The sequence below is a fragment of the Scophthalmus maximus genome, chromosome 9 (genome assembly GCF_022379125.1).
Source record: "Scophthalmus maximus strain ysfricsl-2021 chromosome 9, ASM2237912v1, whole genome shotgun sequence".
NCBI classification, from domain to species: Eukaryota; Metazoa; Chordata; class Actinopteri; order Pleuronectiformes; family Scophthalmidae; genus Scophthalmus; species Scophthalmus maximus.
Window position 1 is genome coordinate 7,307,402 of NC_061523.1, and position 18,173 is coordinate 7,325,574.

The 18,173-nt window shown below is 43.7% G+C and overlaps 2 protein-coding genes across 4 annotated transcripts; both read right to left on the minus strand.

Annotated features, from left to right (window-relative positions):
* Positions 1 to 5: 5 nt before the first annotated feature.
* On the minus strand, positions 6 to 6,524 carry cnot7 (CCR4-NOT transcription complex, subunit 7). 3 transcript variants are annotated; one of them, XM_035649472.2, is made up of 7 exons: positions 6,389 to 6,524; positions 5,392 to 5,515; positions 4,490 to 4,683; positions 4,081 to 4,242; positions 3,070 to 3,214; positions 2,589 to 2,699; positions 6 to 1,636 (listed from the first exon to the last, which is right to left on the minus strand). In XM_035649472.2, exons 2-7 carry the CDS (start codon positions 5,506 to 5,508, stop codon positions 1,505 to 1,507), a joined length of 861 nt encoding a protein of 286 aa, XP_035505365.1. In that variant the 5' UTR covers positions 5,509 to 5,515; positions 6,389 to 6,524; the 3' UTR covers positions 6 to 1,504. The 3 variants fall into 3 exon arrangements, with proteins under 3 accessions (XP_035505365.1, XP_035505369.1, XP_035505370.1); XM_035649476.2 differs by lacking the exon at positions 6,389 to 6,524 and adding an exon at positions 5,766 to 6,178; XM_035649477.2 differs by lacking the exon at positions 6,389 to 6,524 and adding an exon at positions 5,713 to 5,737.
* Positions 6,525 to 7,839: 1,315 nt separating this feature from the next.
* Positions 7,840 to 18,159, minus strand: mtmr7a (myotubularin related protein 7a). The gene is made up of 14 exons (XM_035649470.2): positions 17,981 to 18,159; positions 17,517 to 17,639; positions 17,223 to 17,385; positions 16,736 to 16,893; positions 16,512 to 16,640; positions 15,098 to 15,232; positions 14,731 to 14,863; positions 12,670 to 12,779; positions 11,321 to 11,446; positions 10,835 to 10,884; positions 10,552 to 10,752; positions 10,211 to 10,345; positions 9,900 to 10,026; positions 7,840 to 9,779 (listed from the first exon to the last, which is right to left on the minus strand). The coding sequence occupies exons 1-14, from the start codon at positions 18,002 to 18,004 to the stop codon at positions 9,438 to 9,440; spliced, it is 1,956 nt and encodes a 651-aa protein (XP_035505363.2). The 5' UTR covers positions 18,005 to 18,159; the 3' UTR covers positions 7,840 to 9,437.
* Between the last annotated feature and the right edge of the window lie 14 nt (positions 18,160 to 18,173).

The following is an 18,173-nucleotide window of genomic DNA, read 5'->3' on the forward strand; positions in this document are numbered from 1 at the left end:
GAGCGTTTCGTGGTAGAAAAGTTTCAAGCCTTTATTTACAAAATAATCTAAAAACAATCCTTTTACATTGCATATTCCTCTTTTGCTCCTTCGCAGTGTGAGGTGTGCTGCAGAAAGAAAGAAGTGCTTCAGTATTTTTGTTTTTTTTCTGATGCGGAGGCGGCTTAACAAGTCATGGACCTACACGTCAACACACACCTATGGAAGTTCAGGATACTATTAAACAACACAGCATTTATTCAAACATCTTAGTACATGCGACTGTTCTGGGCAGCATGACTCTGGGAAGCAATACAAAAAAAAAAAAAAACAAACAAAAAGAGCACTAAAGTGTCATTCAAAGGCAGGAAACTTAAGTGCGAAATGAACTGCACTGAGAGAAATGTTAAAAACCAATGTTATTTTTCCCCCAGTGAGCAAAAAGTTATTGTTTTTCCTCTTTTATTACAACACTAAAACCCTAGAAGTCCTTAATTTCAATTAAAAATGAGAATGTACTCTGAACAGAGTAGTTCAGGGAAGCCTCAGCAGGTGAACGTTTATTCTTTTAATGCTTTTTTCCTTCTTTTCCAATGTAGAGACGCTCACGTGTGCTTGTGTCAGTGAGCGTGTTTACATGCACAGACGCTCAACATGAAAACCAACTGTATCTATCTTGCTACATACTGTAAATACGCTTGTTTGCAATTATTCTGAGCTTCACCGTGAACACTAACAGAAAACGCAGCAACTACTAACAGAGGAAATTATGTTCAGCACGATACATCAGCTTGTTAGTCAGAGGCTGCTCACAGTGGGACGAGAGCCTATTAAGGACATTATTATAAACATTATTTCTTCTGAACAAATGAAAACTACTGTGGTGGCTCGCCGTGTGCACAAAAACTCTCTCACTGAGCAGAGCTCCCTTTCTCAGCAGCAGAGAGGAAATCCAGCGACGTGTGGTGCTGTAGTGTTGAGCGGGCGCGACTGTTCACCGTCGGCACAATAAATTAAAAGTTTTAAAAGATAAGAATGCAGCTAGAGTTAAGGCTGAGCGTGTTTTTTTTTTTACAGATTCACATGTTCGCAATGTAGAACGGGAACACAGAAGAAGGCAACAGAGAGGAGAGAGACACCAGGAACATGTTCAGCTTACCATATAAAATCAGGTTAGAGCTTTAAAGTGCAAAACATTTCTACAGAACATCTTAGGTAAACTAAAATCCCAACTTTTCAAGCATGTCAAATGTAACGGAACCAAAAAAAAGACTAAACTCACACACGCGCAACAGCGGCGTGTGTAAGGGTAGCTGTGACTTCTTCGTTTTTTTTCTTCTTCTGACCATCACACTCTGTTGTCTAAGATGGCGAGCCTATGAGAAACGGCCAGCTAAACGACGTGTATATGTTTTGTGTGTCTTCCATTGTCATCGTCATCCGGCCGCCGAAGCTCGCCGTCGGCGCCGCGCCCACCGTGGTGGTGAACTGCGGTGATGGGAGCCTTTTTTTCTGGAGAGCGATGTCACGACTGCTGCTTGTTAGCCTCCTCTTCGTAAGCGTTTCCCGTTCCGTTCTGAACGTAGGCCGAGCCGGAGCCGAGCCCGTACAAGTGACCGCAGTACTTTGCGTCGTCGATGTGATCCTCAAAGAACATCTGCAGGGAAATATTGTTCAAAGCGTAAGATACCGACAACAGACACTTGCATGTTCATTTCATATAACATAAATACATTAATACATGCAACAACAAAAAAAACCCCAGCACAATTCTAATTCTCTATATGTGGTCACAAATGTAACTGTAGTCTGCAGTGGTGAAGGTACAATAGTCAGCAGTTATTATTTTCATTTATCTTTTTCATTTGTTTACAAAGCATTAATGTCAAGAGCTCTGCTTTCCTAAGATTGTCTCTCTGATGATTATTGTAGCAATGAATTAATCAATCAACAGAATCAACATGAAAAACTATTCTGATAATGAATTACCTATCCAAGTTTTTCTCTCTCTTTTTTATTTACAATAAAATCTGTTCATGTCTTTGACCTGTGTCAGACGTGACTGCACATTTACAGGAGGAGTTGCGTGCATGTGCAATATTTGGCAGCTGGTGCGAGTGTGTGTGTGTGCGTGTGAGTGAGTGAAAGAGTGAGCGCTGTGGAGAATCTTTTCAAAAACTTTAAATAGGCTTTAAGTGTTATCTAGTTTATAGTTTATTAAAACCATACTGTGCATAGAGGTGATGACTGAGATCATTAAATAATGAAGTGTTTTTAGAAGGAGGTACACAATGCACTTTCCTCTATCTGCATGTTTTACCTTGTGCTGTTGCGGCAGCCTAATCTGATTGTATTCAGATAAGACTTGTGCCGAGTTGAACTGGATCCAGAGACGTTACTGGGTCCGATCCACAAAGACTATCATCATGTCTCACATGTCAAAGTGACCAGGGAGCTTAATCAGACATGAGACCACCATGTTCAATCAGACTAATGTAAAGAGGTGCATGTATGCAAAGGGAATTAAGTCATACTTTTGGACTGGCTTTGTGAGGTTTCAGTTTCACGTGAATAAAACAGAACCGGTGTCACTGACTCGAGGAGCCTACCTCCCTCATCTTGAAGAAAGCCATGCCTGTGAGTAAAGAGTCTGAGCCAGCCTGATGCTGTGGTCCGATCCTCTCCAGCTCCAGCTGTTCGGCTACTTCCTGCAGCCCGCCCTGAAAATCAAACGTCACTCAAGATCCACCTTGGTGCTAGGGGGTGGGCGATCTCATACCGTGGACAATCTTAATTTGGCATATGATCTGCTTCTCAGAGGAATGGTACGGAACGCGGGGGGAGGTTCTGCACCGCTCTGGAGAACGTGGATACCGTGATGACTCTAATACAAGATGGTCTTGTTACAGAAAACTGTGTGTTCATTTATTACAACCGACAGATACGAACTTCATGAATTCAGGAGAGTACCAGCGTAATTACATTTACAGAGCGTTGCATTGTGGGTTATATGTAGCATGTTTACGTTGCTTGGCTAGCGATTGTCCGTCTATAGCAAGTCCTTCACAGCTGTAATGTTTATCAACGTACCTTGAGGTTTTTACAGCTCTTCATGAGGTACTTGACGTCATATATTACTGGAAAGTACAAGCGTAGGACCTCAAAAAAGTCCACCTCCTCCTCAGGCAGGTTGGCGTTAGACAGAATCTTGATCAGGTATCCGAAGTCGTAGCCGCTGCAACACAGACACAAACACATGCACACCTTTTAACAACGTGTCTGAAGCGCGCACAGTAGCAAGAGGGTTATGTCCCTTCCATTGTGTATTGACTCAAAGATAACACAGGATACCCTGAGTGGTTTTCTTTTTCTAATGCCCTTATTGTCTATTACTGAAGACCACTACACATGCAAGGGCACACAACTACACAGAGCCACTGCATTGTACCCCCAAAAAAGATCATGTGATGTTGGACATGGATTTTTACAAGTATCCTACTTAACAGTGGCTAATGGGAACAGAAAAAAAATGAATACGACGGTCAGTCAACGCTCCCATAAGATTAACACTGACTTCACAAGACAATAAAAGAAACAACATCATCGGCGAGAATACCAAGAATACAACCAACAAAAGACATTGAAGCCCGTTTACAAATGTGTGTTCTCAATACCTGAACAAGATGACAGTGGTGTTTCAAACCTAAGCTTTGTTTAATATCCAGAGCCCGGTTATCGTTAGCCTCAGTTTGCCATGGAGACACAGTGGGAAACTGAGTACGAAATGAAGATGTTAAGCAGCACATGGTAAAAAAAAAAAAAAAAAAGGAAATTAAATGCGGGGTAATGGGTTGCTACGTTACCAATAGTTTCAGTTTAACAGCTATATTTCAATTGCAGATTTAACAGGTTATGGTGTTGTTTTCTAACATGTTTGCAGCAAAACAATCATAGCTCTGTGTAACATCTCACCTCTCATTACAGTGAGGCAACAAAAAAATATTATATTGCTTTATGCAGACGTGTACAGTACAGCTTCCGGCATTCAAACATAACACAGTCCATATCCAAAAACGGGAATTAATCGCGAGAGCAGAATACCTGTGAAAAGACAGCCACTTGACCCCGTCACAGAGCACCACTCCCGACGTCATCAGCAGCTCTGCGAAGTACAGTGTCTCGATGCCTTCGTCCTCGTGCTTCTTGAATTGAATCCCTGAAGTGGTCAGGAGCTCAATGGAGTCCTGTGCGTACATGTCCTCTCTGGTGAGACAGGACACACATCCCGTAATTATTACTGACACAAAAAAAAAGTAGCTGCGGATTTTGAGCTTAAAAAAAATTGGCTTGTTTTGTTGGTGAATGCATGAACATTCAGAGCCAAAATATTGCATCTTAAGATGTGTTTGCTAAAACTGTTGCCTGCTAACTGTAACCTTGACTGGTGTCAGGTTAAAACTCTGGGTATGTTTTAATGGAACACAACAACCAACAGGAAAAACCATCTTACGTGAGGTTAAACTTAAAATTGAACTGCCACGTCGAGGTGCCTGGAGGGTATTCCCCTTGTTCATTCATAAACGTGAGGCCCAGCTGGATTATCTTTAGCAAGTCCACGTTGCAGCGCAGCAGCTGGTACTGGTAGTCAGCGTTGCTTCGGAACTCTCCGATTGGTCTGGCTACTACACCTGGAAACTCGGTGTCCTGCAAGAAGAACACGGTGGAAATGATGTGGTGTTGTTTTTGTGTCAATTTCCGGAGTGGACGAATTGAGAAACGGAGCACAGGAAAACATATGTTGCAAGAGAAATGATATGCGAGCAAAAAGTAATTCATGCATGCAAAAAATGTATTACTTTTGAGCCAATAAAAATCTTTTCTGTCCTCTCATGCAGTTTTATTGATGTACTCGCTCACATTGTCCCTCCCTCTCAAGCTCTACACTCTGTGCTCGCTTAAGTTTTGCCTCCACGCTCGCTCAACATGGCACAGTGTTATATCTGTGCCACAAAAATCAACCAATCGGAGAAGGTCAATCCTGATTGGTGTGGTTTATAGGTTGTTAACTCCGTTGGTCCATTGGTAGTGGAGAGGACAGGTTTCGCTCTGTGTGTCTGTTCACCTGGCCCCAGGCAGGAGACGACCAATAGTAAGAAAAACTAGTAGATATATTTGGTGCAAAGCACATTTTGTCTTTCATTGACATTAATCTATATATCCATTTTTACCCAAAGCACCTTTTACTGCATTACGTTCTGTAGCATATTGGGGCATATTGGACATTATATAGGCCAATACAGTTATATCTGTAATTGGCCAACATAAGCCAATAAAATCAAGCATAACAATCGATCACTAAGTGTCATACAGCCTTTCTTCCTCCCTGCGTCCCAGGGCGAAAGAAATGCTCACCATGGCAATGTAGTTGTATTTCCGGATGACATGCCGGATCCTCTTCAGTTCCTCCTCCAGGTTGTTGGCCCAAACCTCACATATTCTTTGGCTGTGGTCCACAGTAGCAGCGGGCATAGTTCCACTTCACCATGCAGAGGGGGGGGGGGGGGTAAAAGAGAAATGGAGAAAGAACGTCAAGAAGTCGTGCGGCTCACAGATTCCGAGCCCCCTTTGCGTGGGGCCAAACCTGTGACAGAACAAAAATATTAAAAAGGCCACTGAACACACGGCCCCCTAGATACAACCACTTGACTAACAGTATATATAGATGGATACAACCTGGTGACACATAGGCACTGGGAAACAACAGCCTGCTGTGGGCATCAACTCACAGACGACCTCAATGTCAGCCTCAACCCTTGGGGGGTCGGCTGCATCCAGTCCCCAGGAGCTGCCTGCGTGTGCTTCCTGTCAGCTGGGACACCCCCACGTTCATTGACTGCTAAATTAGCCCCCTCCCGTGAACAGCGGGCACGAGCAGCAGCAGCAGCAGCAGCAGCAGCAGCACCGTGGGCTTAGCTAGGTCGCCTGTAGCAGTTAGCGGGCTACAGGCTTAGCACCGGTTAACACGAGCAGGGCAGTGGAGGCTCGGGGTCGGAGGCGGGCTGGCGACGCACTGGTCACGCTGACAGGCGGCTGGTCGCACGAGGAGCGCGATGCAAAACACGACGGACACGACTCGTGAGCTGCACACACACACACACACACACACACACACACACACACACACACACACACACACACACACACACACACACACACATGTATATACACACATATAGGTGTGTGTGTGTGCGCGCGCGAGCACTACAGGCTACACTTCGGTGCTCGCAAAAGCTGCTGTAGCCTGGTCCACTTACCGTTCCCCAGCCCGGGCGGGTGTGGGTGTGTGTGTGTGTGTGTCTGTGTGTGTGTGTGTGTGTGTTTAAAGAGTGTGCAATCTGGGAACTCTTACTTTAGTTTAGGTTACTGTGTCGGGGCTGTTCCTCTAACTTTTGCAATAGTTTTTTTTTTTTTTTTTTCGTGGAGTGTCGCGTCGATGTCAACCCACTGCTGCCATCACAGCGGTGCCCACAACACGACGTCATCACGTACACGCCTGACGCGTCACGTACGTCGCGCCTTACGTGCGGCCGCGCAGACGCACGTTCCGCCCCTATGGTTCCGCCTTCTTTTTTTCCTTTTTCTTTTAATAACTTCCACCCAAAAATGTCAACATTTGGAAAACATTTGGTTTGAAAAAAAGAAGAAGAAGTGTATTGAGAAACTGAACAATTTCTCAAATTTTAATGTGCGTTTCTGAGACAGTAAAAGGTGCAAAAAGAAAGACAATTTTGTCTATTTGTCAATCGACTATGATAACACATACCAAATTTACGACTTTAATCTCGTTGATATTACGACTTTATTCTCGTTATATTTTGACTTTATTCTCATATCTTTACAACTCTATTCTCATATGACTTTTTTTCTTGCAATATTATGACTTTATTTCGTAATATTATGACTTAATTTCTTAATTCTCATAAATTTACAACTTTGTTCTCATATGACCTTTTTCATCCAATATTATGACTTTTTTCTTGTAATAGTATGACTTTATTCTAGTAATATTATGACTTAATTCCTTAATTCTCATAAATTTACAACTTTGTTCTCATATGACCTTTTTCTTCCAATATTATGACTTTATGCTCGTAATATTATGACTTTATTCTCATAAATTTACGACTTTATTCTCGAAGTCTCCAATTTTTTCTCGTAATCCACAGTGAAAGTCAAGTTAGAATTTTAAAAAAAAGTTTTTATTTATAAAGCACTTCAAGATTCAGATATCAAAGTTCTTCACAAAGGCAACACAGGCAGCAAAAAAAAAGAAGGCGAGTACTCAAACAAGACTCTCTTATCTTTCAACTGTCCCGTTAACTGCTGAATTGGGAGCTTGAGGTCAGAACAGCTGGGCAGATGTTCCTCAACAACAGGATATTGGAGCTGTGATGATGGACAGCTTTTGTTGCTATTGACTAACCTTGACCTGATAATATCATAAAAGCTAAGTTACAAATTATGCTGTCTGCATGTTCAGTTGTTCAGACTGGAGACAAAAGTTGCACCACTCTTGCATTAAGGAAAGGTGAAAAATGGGAAAGGGATGCCGTGGGCTTCACACCTACTAGACTAGTTTGATTTCCTGGCTGGTTAGATGAACTGCTGAATTAAACATACAAAGCCTAGATGTAGCCTGTTGTGTGAGTAAACTATTGATATATGAAACTTTTCTCTAGAGGGTTAGTTCACTCAGCCTACAAGAGTAGTGCCTGTGAAAAACTATTCAGTGTGTTCTATATATCCTGACCAAATGTAGCCAACACAATCCGATACAGATCAAAAACCATTAGAACAGTCTGACAGTAATATATTTATTTATTTCACAGGAACTTTGACAAAATTGACACAATCATAGCATTTTAAGTTCTTTTGATAAATGTGGCTCTTTTTTCCGCTTGAACAAAAACAGTCATATGCAGTAAAGCTCTTTCTTTTAAACAAGGTCAGACTTGGTTATGAGCAGACTGTTAAACCCTGGGATACAAATGAAAAAGAACATGCATTATAGCCAGATTGCAGTAGTCCCCCCCCCCCCAAAAAAAATAGGTCAAAGTACAAAAATATCTTAACATGCTTTGCCGGATAATCTGTACATTGTTCATTTGCAGTACTGGAGTGCACAAACAGTGATGTGTACTACACTATTACAGTGAGGAGATTTAATCCTAGTTTTACAGTTAAGACAACTCAGATATTCAAAAAGTCAGATGCTTATCTGCTTCGTTAAACAGCAGAATATTTGTGTTCACACGCTCTCGTCTGCCAGTTCAGTCGTCCCATCATTTACTGTGCGTCCTGTTTATGGCTGCAGATACTCGATTACCTTTGGTAAAAACATTTGGTTTGTATTATTGTGGACGAAAATGTAAAAATTTGCCGTGACTTCAGTAAAAATTCAGAGCGTATCAACCACAACCCAACCACTGGTTATTGGAGTGTAATGACTGTAAAACCCATCTGAGGTCACTGTGGTGTGCCAAGGGAGTTTGGTTGATAAGAACTTCTTTATGGGAATGAAACTTCGCTACAGCGACACATGAACTAAACTTTGGGCAGAACAGGTTTACTGCTTCTTTCCAGGCTAGACTGAAATCCTGAACCCAGACTGCCTGAGTGGCAGTGACCGAAATGTGCGACAGCATTTGAAATAGCGGTTAGACAGAATTATCAAAACACTTAAGGAGATACATCTTTGCAAAACTGCTACAACTATGATTCATTCTCTAAATACAATGTGACAGAAGCTTCTGTTTTGTTAGGTCTGCTGTTTTTGTCCCAGCAGTTTGTCTGGTTGTTATTTTGTTTAGTCAGAGTTGTATCAGTTTGATTATGTCTAATTTTTATTTGATCTCTTTAGAGCTGTGTTTCTTGACTTTTATTGCTTTAAAAATTCTTTATTGGATTTGTTGCCTGGTTAGGTCTTTTTTTATAGCTGAGAATAAATGAATGAAGCTGTTGTGATCCATTGCTGCAGCGTTTTCCTTTTGCAAAAAGTGTTTGTATTGTTAAGTCAAAAGCCTACTGAATAAATAGTGTATGGAAGACCATAGGAAAAAGTGCTCATAGTTTCACACTCACATTACAAGTACAGTTCAGAATTGTTCTTAACTTGCTTTTGACTCGAGTAAGTCTGCTGTCAAACAGCAGACAAGACACTATTCATTGATCTTGGCTATTACTTTCAGAGTTTCTGTAACTTGGGTAAGAAGGAAATGTTTCAGCTACAGCACAAGATGTTCAACTAGTATGTATTAATGTGGCAACATGGAGGGTTTATCCTTTTAATATTTTTCACTAACATTAGCGGATAACTGGGTGACTCGGTGAATGTACAGGTGGAGTTTGCTCTGTGGCCTTGAAGCTGCTTCGGCTTCCCACCACATCACTACATTTGCTCAGGCAGCAGAGTAGGCAGCCTCATCCGAGTCCGGATCCCTGGTGCTGTCCTCGCTGAGCGGTGAGCGACAGCTCAGGTCTGCGATCCCCGACTCCTGGTCGCTGCCGTTGGAAAGGTTGGCTTCGGATTTTTGGTTCAAGTCGTGGGGCAGGAGGATCAGGCTGCTCTCTGGGGCCTTCGGCTGACAAGGGCTGCTGGAGATGAAGTCCCCGGTGTAGTCCTGAGGGGTGTTGGCCACTGTGAGGTCATTACCAAGAGCCCACGCCGTGGGGCTCTTGTCCAAGGTGGTCGTCTTCTGGGTGACTCTCCACACCTGCTCCTGCTCCAGTTTACCTATTTTCTATTGATAATGTACGGGATTCAGACCACAGTTATCTTCTATGACGAGGACAAACACTGGAGTAACATTTCATTCTCACGAGAAATGACTTGCAGTAAGAAGTGACAGCGCTGCTCCTACCTGTTTGTGAGAGGCCAGTTGGTCATGCAGCTGCTGCGTCTCCTCTTGGATGGCCTGAAGATAATCCTCGACCGACTGCCGTGGGTGCATCCCTCGGTCAAAATGGTTGTACAGGCCTCTCCAAAATCTACACAATGCAAGTGCATCGGTTAAATTACCATCATTGACTCCCAAACCTTGCCCTTCTTTTAGATTGTGTGCATTTTTCGGACAATCTGAGGACAGGTATCCAACCGAGAATTGTATTTTTAACATGTGAACACCAGGTTTCAAACTAAGACGTGTTTTAGTTGCTGTTGGTGACAACCTACTTGAAGCAGTAGGGGGCAGTGGACGGCCGGAGGAGCCCCTGAGTCTGGCTGTGGTCTGGCCTGTACAGAGGATTGATGAAGTCCGCACGGTTCATCCATAGGTAACTCCACAGAGAGTGAGTCCTCTCTCGCACTCTATGAGAAACGGCAGATAACGACAGAGAATAATCAGTTAATTTTGTGTTCTAGCTTAGAGTTGTTTCAACGTGTACAAGCCCAGTGATGTAATATACTACTGGCTGCCACTTCTCCTCAGCAGTCCATCTTCTCTTAGACCACATGTCTGTGCTGTGAAAAGAAAAAAAGAAAGTTATGGCGGCAGCAGCAGGTTTAAATCTCACCCCAGCTCGATCCTCTCCCGCTGGTTGTTGCCAATGAAGTTGCCGTACAGGCAGGAGTAGATGTGGCCGTGAATGGCGATGAGGAACCTCTCGTTGAACTCAAAGGCACAGGGGAACTGCTCCATCAGCTGCCACACGCACTCAAGGAACTGATCGATGATGGGAGACACCTCCTTGGGGTCTCCGACCAGGTGGTTGCATCTGGAGGGGAGGTGGGTTACAGTGCGGTCAAAACAAAGCCTCCAGGTCACAGATCTCTTGAAAGTCATGTTTAGAGTCAAACCTGTGAGAGAACTTGTGTCCAAATGAGACCCAGTCTCTTTCGATGAGAACCTAAGTGCAAAAAAACAAAAACAAATAAACACTTGTGCTGAAACAGAAGGAATTATACATCTTTAATTCCAGTATGTCATGATTTAAGGTTCAGACAAGGTGCACAGTCAATCCCTGCAGACTGGCTGAACCTTTTCATCCTCTGTGTGGAGTCATTTTCCTCTGACTTCAGGGGCAATTCCCAAAAGCAGGCCACTGCATTTTATTTATTTTCCTTACTGGCTCTTGTTGGATTCCAAGTTATCCTCCAAAAATCGTACAGATCTAAGAAACAAGCCCTGCGGGCCCGGTATGGACGACTGGCAGCCAGAGCCAGAATGTAACTCGATTTATTGATATGATACAGAGCAAATCAGAGGATTATGTGACAGTCACAGTTCTAATTTCTAACATGCAGTCAGACAAAAAGGGAAAGAGCAAAAGATTCAGTGTCTACCATGAGTCCTCGGAGAGTCCTGTAATAGGGATCCAGCAACACACAGGCCACTGAGCACACCTGGGCCGTACGGTCCCAACCGTCCGAACAGTGAACCAGGACACTTACAGCCTCCTCTGCAACAGCCTGCACACACACGCACGCACGCACGCACGCACGCACACATGGAAATTTTAAAGTTACTAGAAAGGTGTTTTCCCTCTGAACATAATCAAAAAAAAGTTTCTTGCTCTTTACATCATGTAGCTGCATTAGAATTATTTCAACATGAAAAAAATAACTTTTCTGCAAGTTATCCATTAAAAACATAATATACCACCACAATCAGACTCAGTAATTTGCCATAAATCGGCAACAGCAATAGTCTCTGTGGTCTGAGGTGGAAATTACCCATTAAAATCATTATGTCAGTTTTGCCTCCTCAGGACTTGGGGTTTCTTTTGTTCACACAATGCTAGTACAGAGCAACGTCAGAACAAGTGCGTCCCCAGTGCTTACATGTTACACGTGATGCCAAATTCACCCTTCTGGTTCCATCCTATTCCACTGGTGAAAAGTTAAGGGCGGTAACCTGCCAATAAACGTAGAAGTGCGCCAGTAGAGGCAAGAAAGAGGGCTAGCAAGCAAATGTGTCCGTCAACATTTCATGATTTAACATTTAAACATTTTCTTTTATATAAATACAAAATCCATTAGAAAGAGGCTCAGCGTTTCTGATGCTCAAGTTTGGAGACGTTTATACTTTTTATAGCAATCATATTGAATTGCGCTGCTGTATGATTGCTGCCTGGTGTTTCTGTTTTTATCTGAATGTGGACAAAGTTGGTTATTGTGTCTTATCGTGAATTAAAAATCCCTCTGGTAAATTGCAGAATACCAGGACGTTCTGTTGAGCTGCACACAACTCCTGACTCAGTAGAACTGGCTGACCTCCAACCACAGCCATTTACTGGCCTCAAACATTTACTACCTAATGTAATTGACTGGTGGAGCCTGAGAGCAAGTAGGCGTACAATAATTCAATGTGACAGTAATTTCTTGGCAACAGAAATGTTTTTTTTGTAAAGTTCAAAATAAGTTCCCTCTGCACAGACAGACAATGTGTATCACACGCAGAGGACAATACACACACACACACACACACACACACACACACACACACACACACACACACACACACACACACACACACACACACACACACACACACACACACACACACACACACACACACACACACACACACACACACACACACACACACACACACACACACACACACACACACACCTAAGCTAATATTGAGTGCGGCAGTGAAGCAGACAGCGGGGATTAAGCTCCAGACTGACCTTGGCGATGAAGATGCCTGCATCCAAAACAGCTTTGATGTGCTTCAGCCAGCCTGAGCTCTCCAGACCCTCCAGGAAGTCTGACATGGAGGGGGAACGCAGCTCACACACTGTAACCACAACACAGCTGTCTCACTGGCAGGAAACATGGAGCATACCTGATCACTGCACTTTATTAAACCATCACTTTCATTATGGAGACAACATCCATGACAGTGTATGCATGGGGGAATCTGCACATGGCATGAGAAAAAAAAATTTGGGTCACTGGCATAGTTTGTTTTTCAAAACAGACTCCCCCCTCCCCTTCAGCTTCTTATGTGATGGATTATTTGGATTCCTGTCACTGATTTTTTTCAGTTGCACTAGCATTGAAAATAGCTGCTGGATGCGTTTGGTCATGTGACAGATGTTGGCTGGATTACCTTGACTATTCATAGAGACATTACAGAGTTTCAATTCCCTGAATGTTTGGTCATCTCATAAATGTCCATTGCCAGTCATGTCAAAATTTGAATATCTGTCTTATACCTGCAGAATTGCTAACATAACAACCTCAGCTCAGCTGTACTTTGAGTTTAGTGCTAATCAGCATATGTTAACATGCTAACACATTCATTCATTCATTCATCGTCTACCGCTTTATCCATTTAAGGGTCGTGGGGGGTCGCTGGAGCCAATCCCAGCTAACATTGGGCGAGAGGTGGGGTACACCCTGGACAGGTCGTCAGCCTATCACAGGGCCACATACAGAGACGGACTACCATTCAGTCTCACATTCACACCTCAATTTAGAGTCTCCATTTAACCTGACCCCATTCTGCATGTCTTTGGACTGTGGGAGGAAGCCGGAGAACCCGGAGAGAACCCACGCATACACGGGGAGAACATGCAAACTCCACACAGAAAGACCCTGGTTGAACCGGGATTCGAACCCAGAACCTTCTTGCTGTGAGGCGAAGGTCAGCTGTGCCCGACAGAGTTGCTTTGTGGCTGGAAAGTCTAAGCCTTGTTATTGCAAATTTTTAACATTAATGCAAGACAAAGCCATATTCAAAAACAATAACACAGACACTGCAGACAATTAAATACAGATCCATTCGTGTACAATAAGGCTCCCTGCACTATGTTTGCTTATCCTGTAACACAGGGCCAAAAATTTATTTATCCATCTTCAGAGTTCAACATAAACATTTGCTGGTTCACTGAGAGCCAGAGTGACATGAACCCGTTTCTCCATGGCTGACATTATATTTGCAGAGGACAATTTATCACTTTAACACTCATTATTCAGACTCTTTCAAATTAAAACATTTGCTCTGTTCTCACAGAGACGAAAAAATGTTTTGTTTTGCTGATCAGTGTGCTGACCTGTAAAAAGCACTGTGAGGCCACTGACAGGAGAGCGGGCAGGTGAACAGGTTCATTCAGCCTCTGGTTTTGTAACACTCAGAAGGGTGTTCTTCCACTAACAAGAAATGTTTGAGCTAATGCAGCCAAGCGGGGGGTCTGTTAAACCTTACTGAAGTGTGCTGTGGGGTAGAGAGAGTCCGGACCCTAACCCTGTCTCCAGCATTTAAAGACTTCCCTTGTGCTGCCAGAGGGCAAAGAGTTATCACAACTAAGAGCAGCTATAACTTTTCAGACTTGAAATCACATCATTCTCACGCCCTCTGTCTCTCTTTGGGGGATAAGGTCCCGGACCGTCCACTCTGGGAAGCCGAAATAGCTCTGAAATAAAATCCAGATGGATTCAAAGTCTTCCTAGGGGCACCCCGGCACAATACCCAGAAATTCTCCTGTGGGCTCATTTGAGGTTTGATTGCTGCACAGTCCAGTCTGCATGAGTGCATATGAAAGCCACAGGGGAAGCATGGGGGTCCCACCGTGCTTTAGTAACGGAAGAAGCAGCAAATTTAAACAGACTCTGCAAGAAAATATAAACTTCTCCTCTACAAACACTGATGTGAAGACATTTCTGACAGTGATTAATGCATATCTGTCGTCTCCAAACAGATTCTACAGTACATAAATCTAGTCTAAGGAGAACATGGTTGTTACCTTCTAGCATTTTCTGTTGGCTGTTTCTCATAACGTGGATGTTCTCGATGCCGATGAACTGGAATTTAATGTTGGAGTAGTTGTCTTCATTTTCGTAGCCTTTTCCTGCAGCTCGGTTCGCAATCGCATTCAGCTAGAAAAACATACGATTGGCAGTTAAGAGCGCAAAATAATACCAAACAAAGTATGGTTTCACACAATTGGCCATTATATAATTTTGATCATGGTTCAGCTAGTACAGAGCCGGGATGTTTTAAAATACTTTTGCTGTGAGCACATCCAGCTGGCAAAACGTAGTGTGGCAAAATAGAGCCCACCTGAACATACAGCATAGTACTGTAAGACTCCTTAGGCACAGAGGCCTCACCTTAGGCCTGGTGTCCACAACATACATGAAGTCGCTGCGGGGATTGGACCTCAAGATGGCCTCCAGCATCTGTTCATCCTCTAAGCAGCGGGCGCTGAAACCTGACAGGGGCTGGCTGCTGCGGCAGATGGCAGCCTGGGAGGAGGCAGGAGGTTTCATGCAGGAATGTTCACTCGCCTGACAGTCGATTTTCAGTACAATTATTACTTTGCACGACATTTAGAGTGAAAGGTAATCCGACGTGTGAGAATCGGGACAGATGCAAATTCACATTACTTTTTCTTTCCCCTACTGTTCAATTTAAATTAATCAACCACACATTTTCTCATATCTCCATTTAGGAGCCACGAGGGGAAAGGGCCAGGGGTTGTTGTGTGACTCTCCCTTCTGGCCCATGAACTGGAGAGGAGCCCCTCTGTAGGAGCTGACATCCACACACACAGCACCATCAGCCCTGGGAATCTGACCTCACACACATAAAGCACTCCCAACTGCCCAGTCAGGGATTGATAAGATAAATGATGAATGTTCATTCTTTATTCCAATATATGGCTTTCACAAATATGAACAAGTCGAGCAAAATTGTAGGGGATTATTATGATTCATCCACAACAGAGTGGATGTTTCTTGCCTTTTTCTCCTCATAAATATTGTCATGTGAAGTATTCTACAGTATTATAGGCGACCACTACACCCACACCATCAGTATGTGTTCTCAGATGAATGTGTACAGAAATAAGTATTATGGTATCAAGAATTTTTTTTAACTGTATGTATGCACAAGACAAAATGTATATATTATATCACATATTGCACATGTGAGATAGACTGCCTGCAACATAAGAAATTAGAAAACAAATGCAGAGCTTGGAATTACTCCTGTACCATCAGAGAGAAAGGTCGTGCAATATACTGAACAACAAATATACAGAACCCCAGTGCACCATCCGATTATATGTGTTTGTGTGACATAGACGCACTTTATGAATATTAACCATTTCAGGATCAGTGTCTATATTGAATGTACAGATGAAAAATGGAATGGAAAAATTATAATTAACTGCCTTACTGTTAAATATGGCCAGAAAGCATCGGCAGGCGTCATCAATGACTCAACAGCAGTGACTTTGTGTTTACTTTAGGGGTTTGTGACTTTCAAAACTCACTTTCTGAGAAAAACATTTACGACAGGTGGTGTTGAGGGACAAGTCATTTTGACAACAAAAAGTGGCAAAGCAAGGAAAGCCAAAATAAAGTATTGTCATTGTGATATTGTGCACGATCAATTCATACAGTACCATTCCTGGGGCCGGGTCCAAGTCTGCCAGTGTCTTTCGTGTTGCTTGCAACATTGTATTGGTTCTCATGGCAAGCGTACGGAATATAAAGACAAATGCAGATGCATGCAACTTACATGATTGTCTTTGGAGTAGTACGACAGAGTGGGAAATCTCCCTCTGCTTCTGAACTTGGAGCTTCCCACGATGACCGGAGGTGCGGCAGACTCAGGTACAAAGAGGTCAGCAGGGTAAGTGTCACTCACCTTTAAAGAGAATGATATTACAAAAAAAGTCTAGGCAACCGCAATGTCCATATTTGGGTGAAAAAAAAAATGGTTACAGACGTCAACTCACTGACCTTGTAGTGTCTATTGATGGGGGAGAGTTTCCACAGGGAGTTAGGGACTCCCATTCTGCTGTAATCCGCCTTAAGGTCCAAGAGGTCCCATTCCTGCCGTCTCTCTACTTCGCCAACATTGGGCTTGTAGGAGAAGCAGTACAACTCCACGTAACTCTCTGCAAGACACAATACTGGGTCACAGCTAGAGTTTGAAGAGCAAAACCGCCGGTTTGCACAAGTTAGAGAGATCAAAGTGATGCAAAACAGAGGGGATGAAAATTAAAGCAATAATTATACTGAATTCTGAGGCTGACATTGATTCTCCAATTTCTCAGTTTATCAACAGATTATTTGGGAGGCAGGATGTTAAATCCAGCCGCAAAATAGCCAGCAAAACACAATATTAAGGCTCCTCCTGATGTGTTGGCCAGGCTCCGATGCGAGCCTCATTTGTGCAAGAACGACACAAAATCAATGGTTTGCTTGGCGTCGCACCGCAGCTCACCTGGCTGGGACAGACGCTGCAGGGACAGGTGGACGTCGTGGCACTCCCGCTCTCGGGGAATGACAAAATGCAGAACCTGGAAGTTCTTACAGTGAATCAGGAGGGAGCATCCCGAGGCCGCGGCGGCCTGTTTCTCCACACTGCACACCAAGCTGTGGAGCACCTGTGGTCAAGATAAATCAAAATGAGGAATTATGATCATGATGCTTGGATGCTGTGTTGCACTCACTGACTGACTGACTGACTGACTGACTGTCCCAAACGCACGGATTTAACATCTGAGCTGGTGCCTACCCATGTTTCATTGCGCACTCCTGCCTCGCTCTCCACGAAGATGGAGTGTGTGGCTGTCAGGTAGAGGGTTCCCACCCTGCTCCTCCTGGGAGACACTCTGTCGACAAGCTTGACGTTCTCCACCTGAGAGAGGAGGAGGAGGAGGAAGAGGAAGAACAGCATCAACCAGCCTCATCCTCTTGAACAATATTCATGTGGCTGTGACACACACACACACACACACACGCTAACTACACTGATGCACAAACACACCGGGGCAGATGTAGCCGACGACAGCAGGAAGAGTCCATCCGGGCTGCCTACGTGGCCCGACACACCCATCGAACTAAACCTGTGCGGTTGTTTAGTCGTCGGCATTAAAACTCTTTGCAATTCAGTGCGTGAGTAAACATGGCGGTTCGTGTTGAAGTGTCACCGGAGGCACATAGAAGCTAATCACTGCACCGAGCTGTTACCGCGGTTACCTTTGGTAGTCGGATGTGCTCCATCAGCAGCCGAGAGAAGAGCCGCAGCTTCCTGCCGCCACTGTAGCTTCGACACCACGGCTACCAGCGGCACAACATGTGTACAGCGGCGCTTCCGTGTGTAGTGTGTTTGTGTGAGAGATGACACGGTCACGGTTGTTCGTCAGGTAAACCAGAGCCGTAACCATAACAC

Bases quoted from the DNA above. Each gene is read 5' to 3' on its own strand.
- cnot7 (XM_035649472.2), bottom strand. From the start codon at position 5,508: ATGCCCGCTGCTACTGTGGACCACAGCCAAAGAATATGTGAGGTTTGG. The intron at 4,243-4,489 runs GTAAGATGGTTT...CTGTCTCACCAG, and splicing joins AATTTTAAGTTTAACCTCAC to AGAGGACATGTACGCACAGG. The intron at 3,215-4,080 runs GTATTCTGCTCT...TCTGTGTTGCAG, and splicing joins AAGTGGCTGTCTTTTCACAG to CGGCTACGACTTCGGATACC.
- mtmr7a (XM_035649470.2), bottom strand. From the start codon at position 18,004: ATGGAGCACATCCGACTACCAAAG. The intron at 16,894-17,222 runs GTGAGCTGCGGT...TGTGTCTTGCAG, and splicing joins GCAGCGTCTGTCCCAGCCAG to AGAGTTACGTGGAGTTGTAC. The intron at 9,780-9,899 runs GTAGGAGCAGCG...CATTATCAATAG, and splicing joins AACTGGCCTCTCACAAACAG to AAAATAGGTAAACTGGAGCA.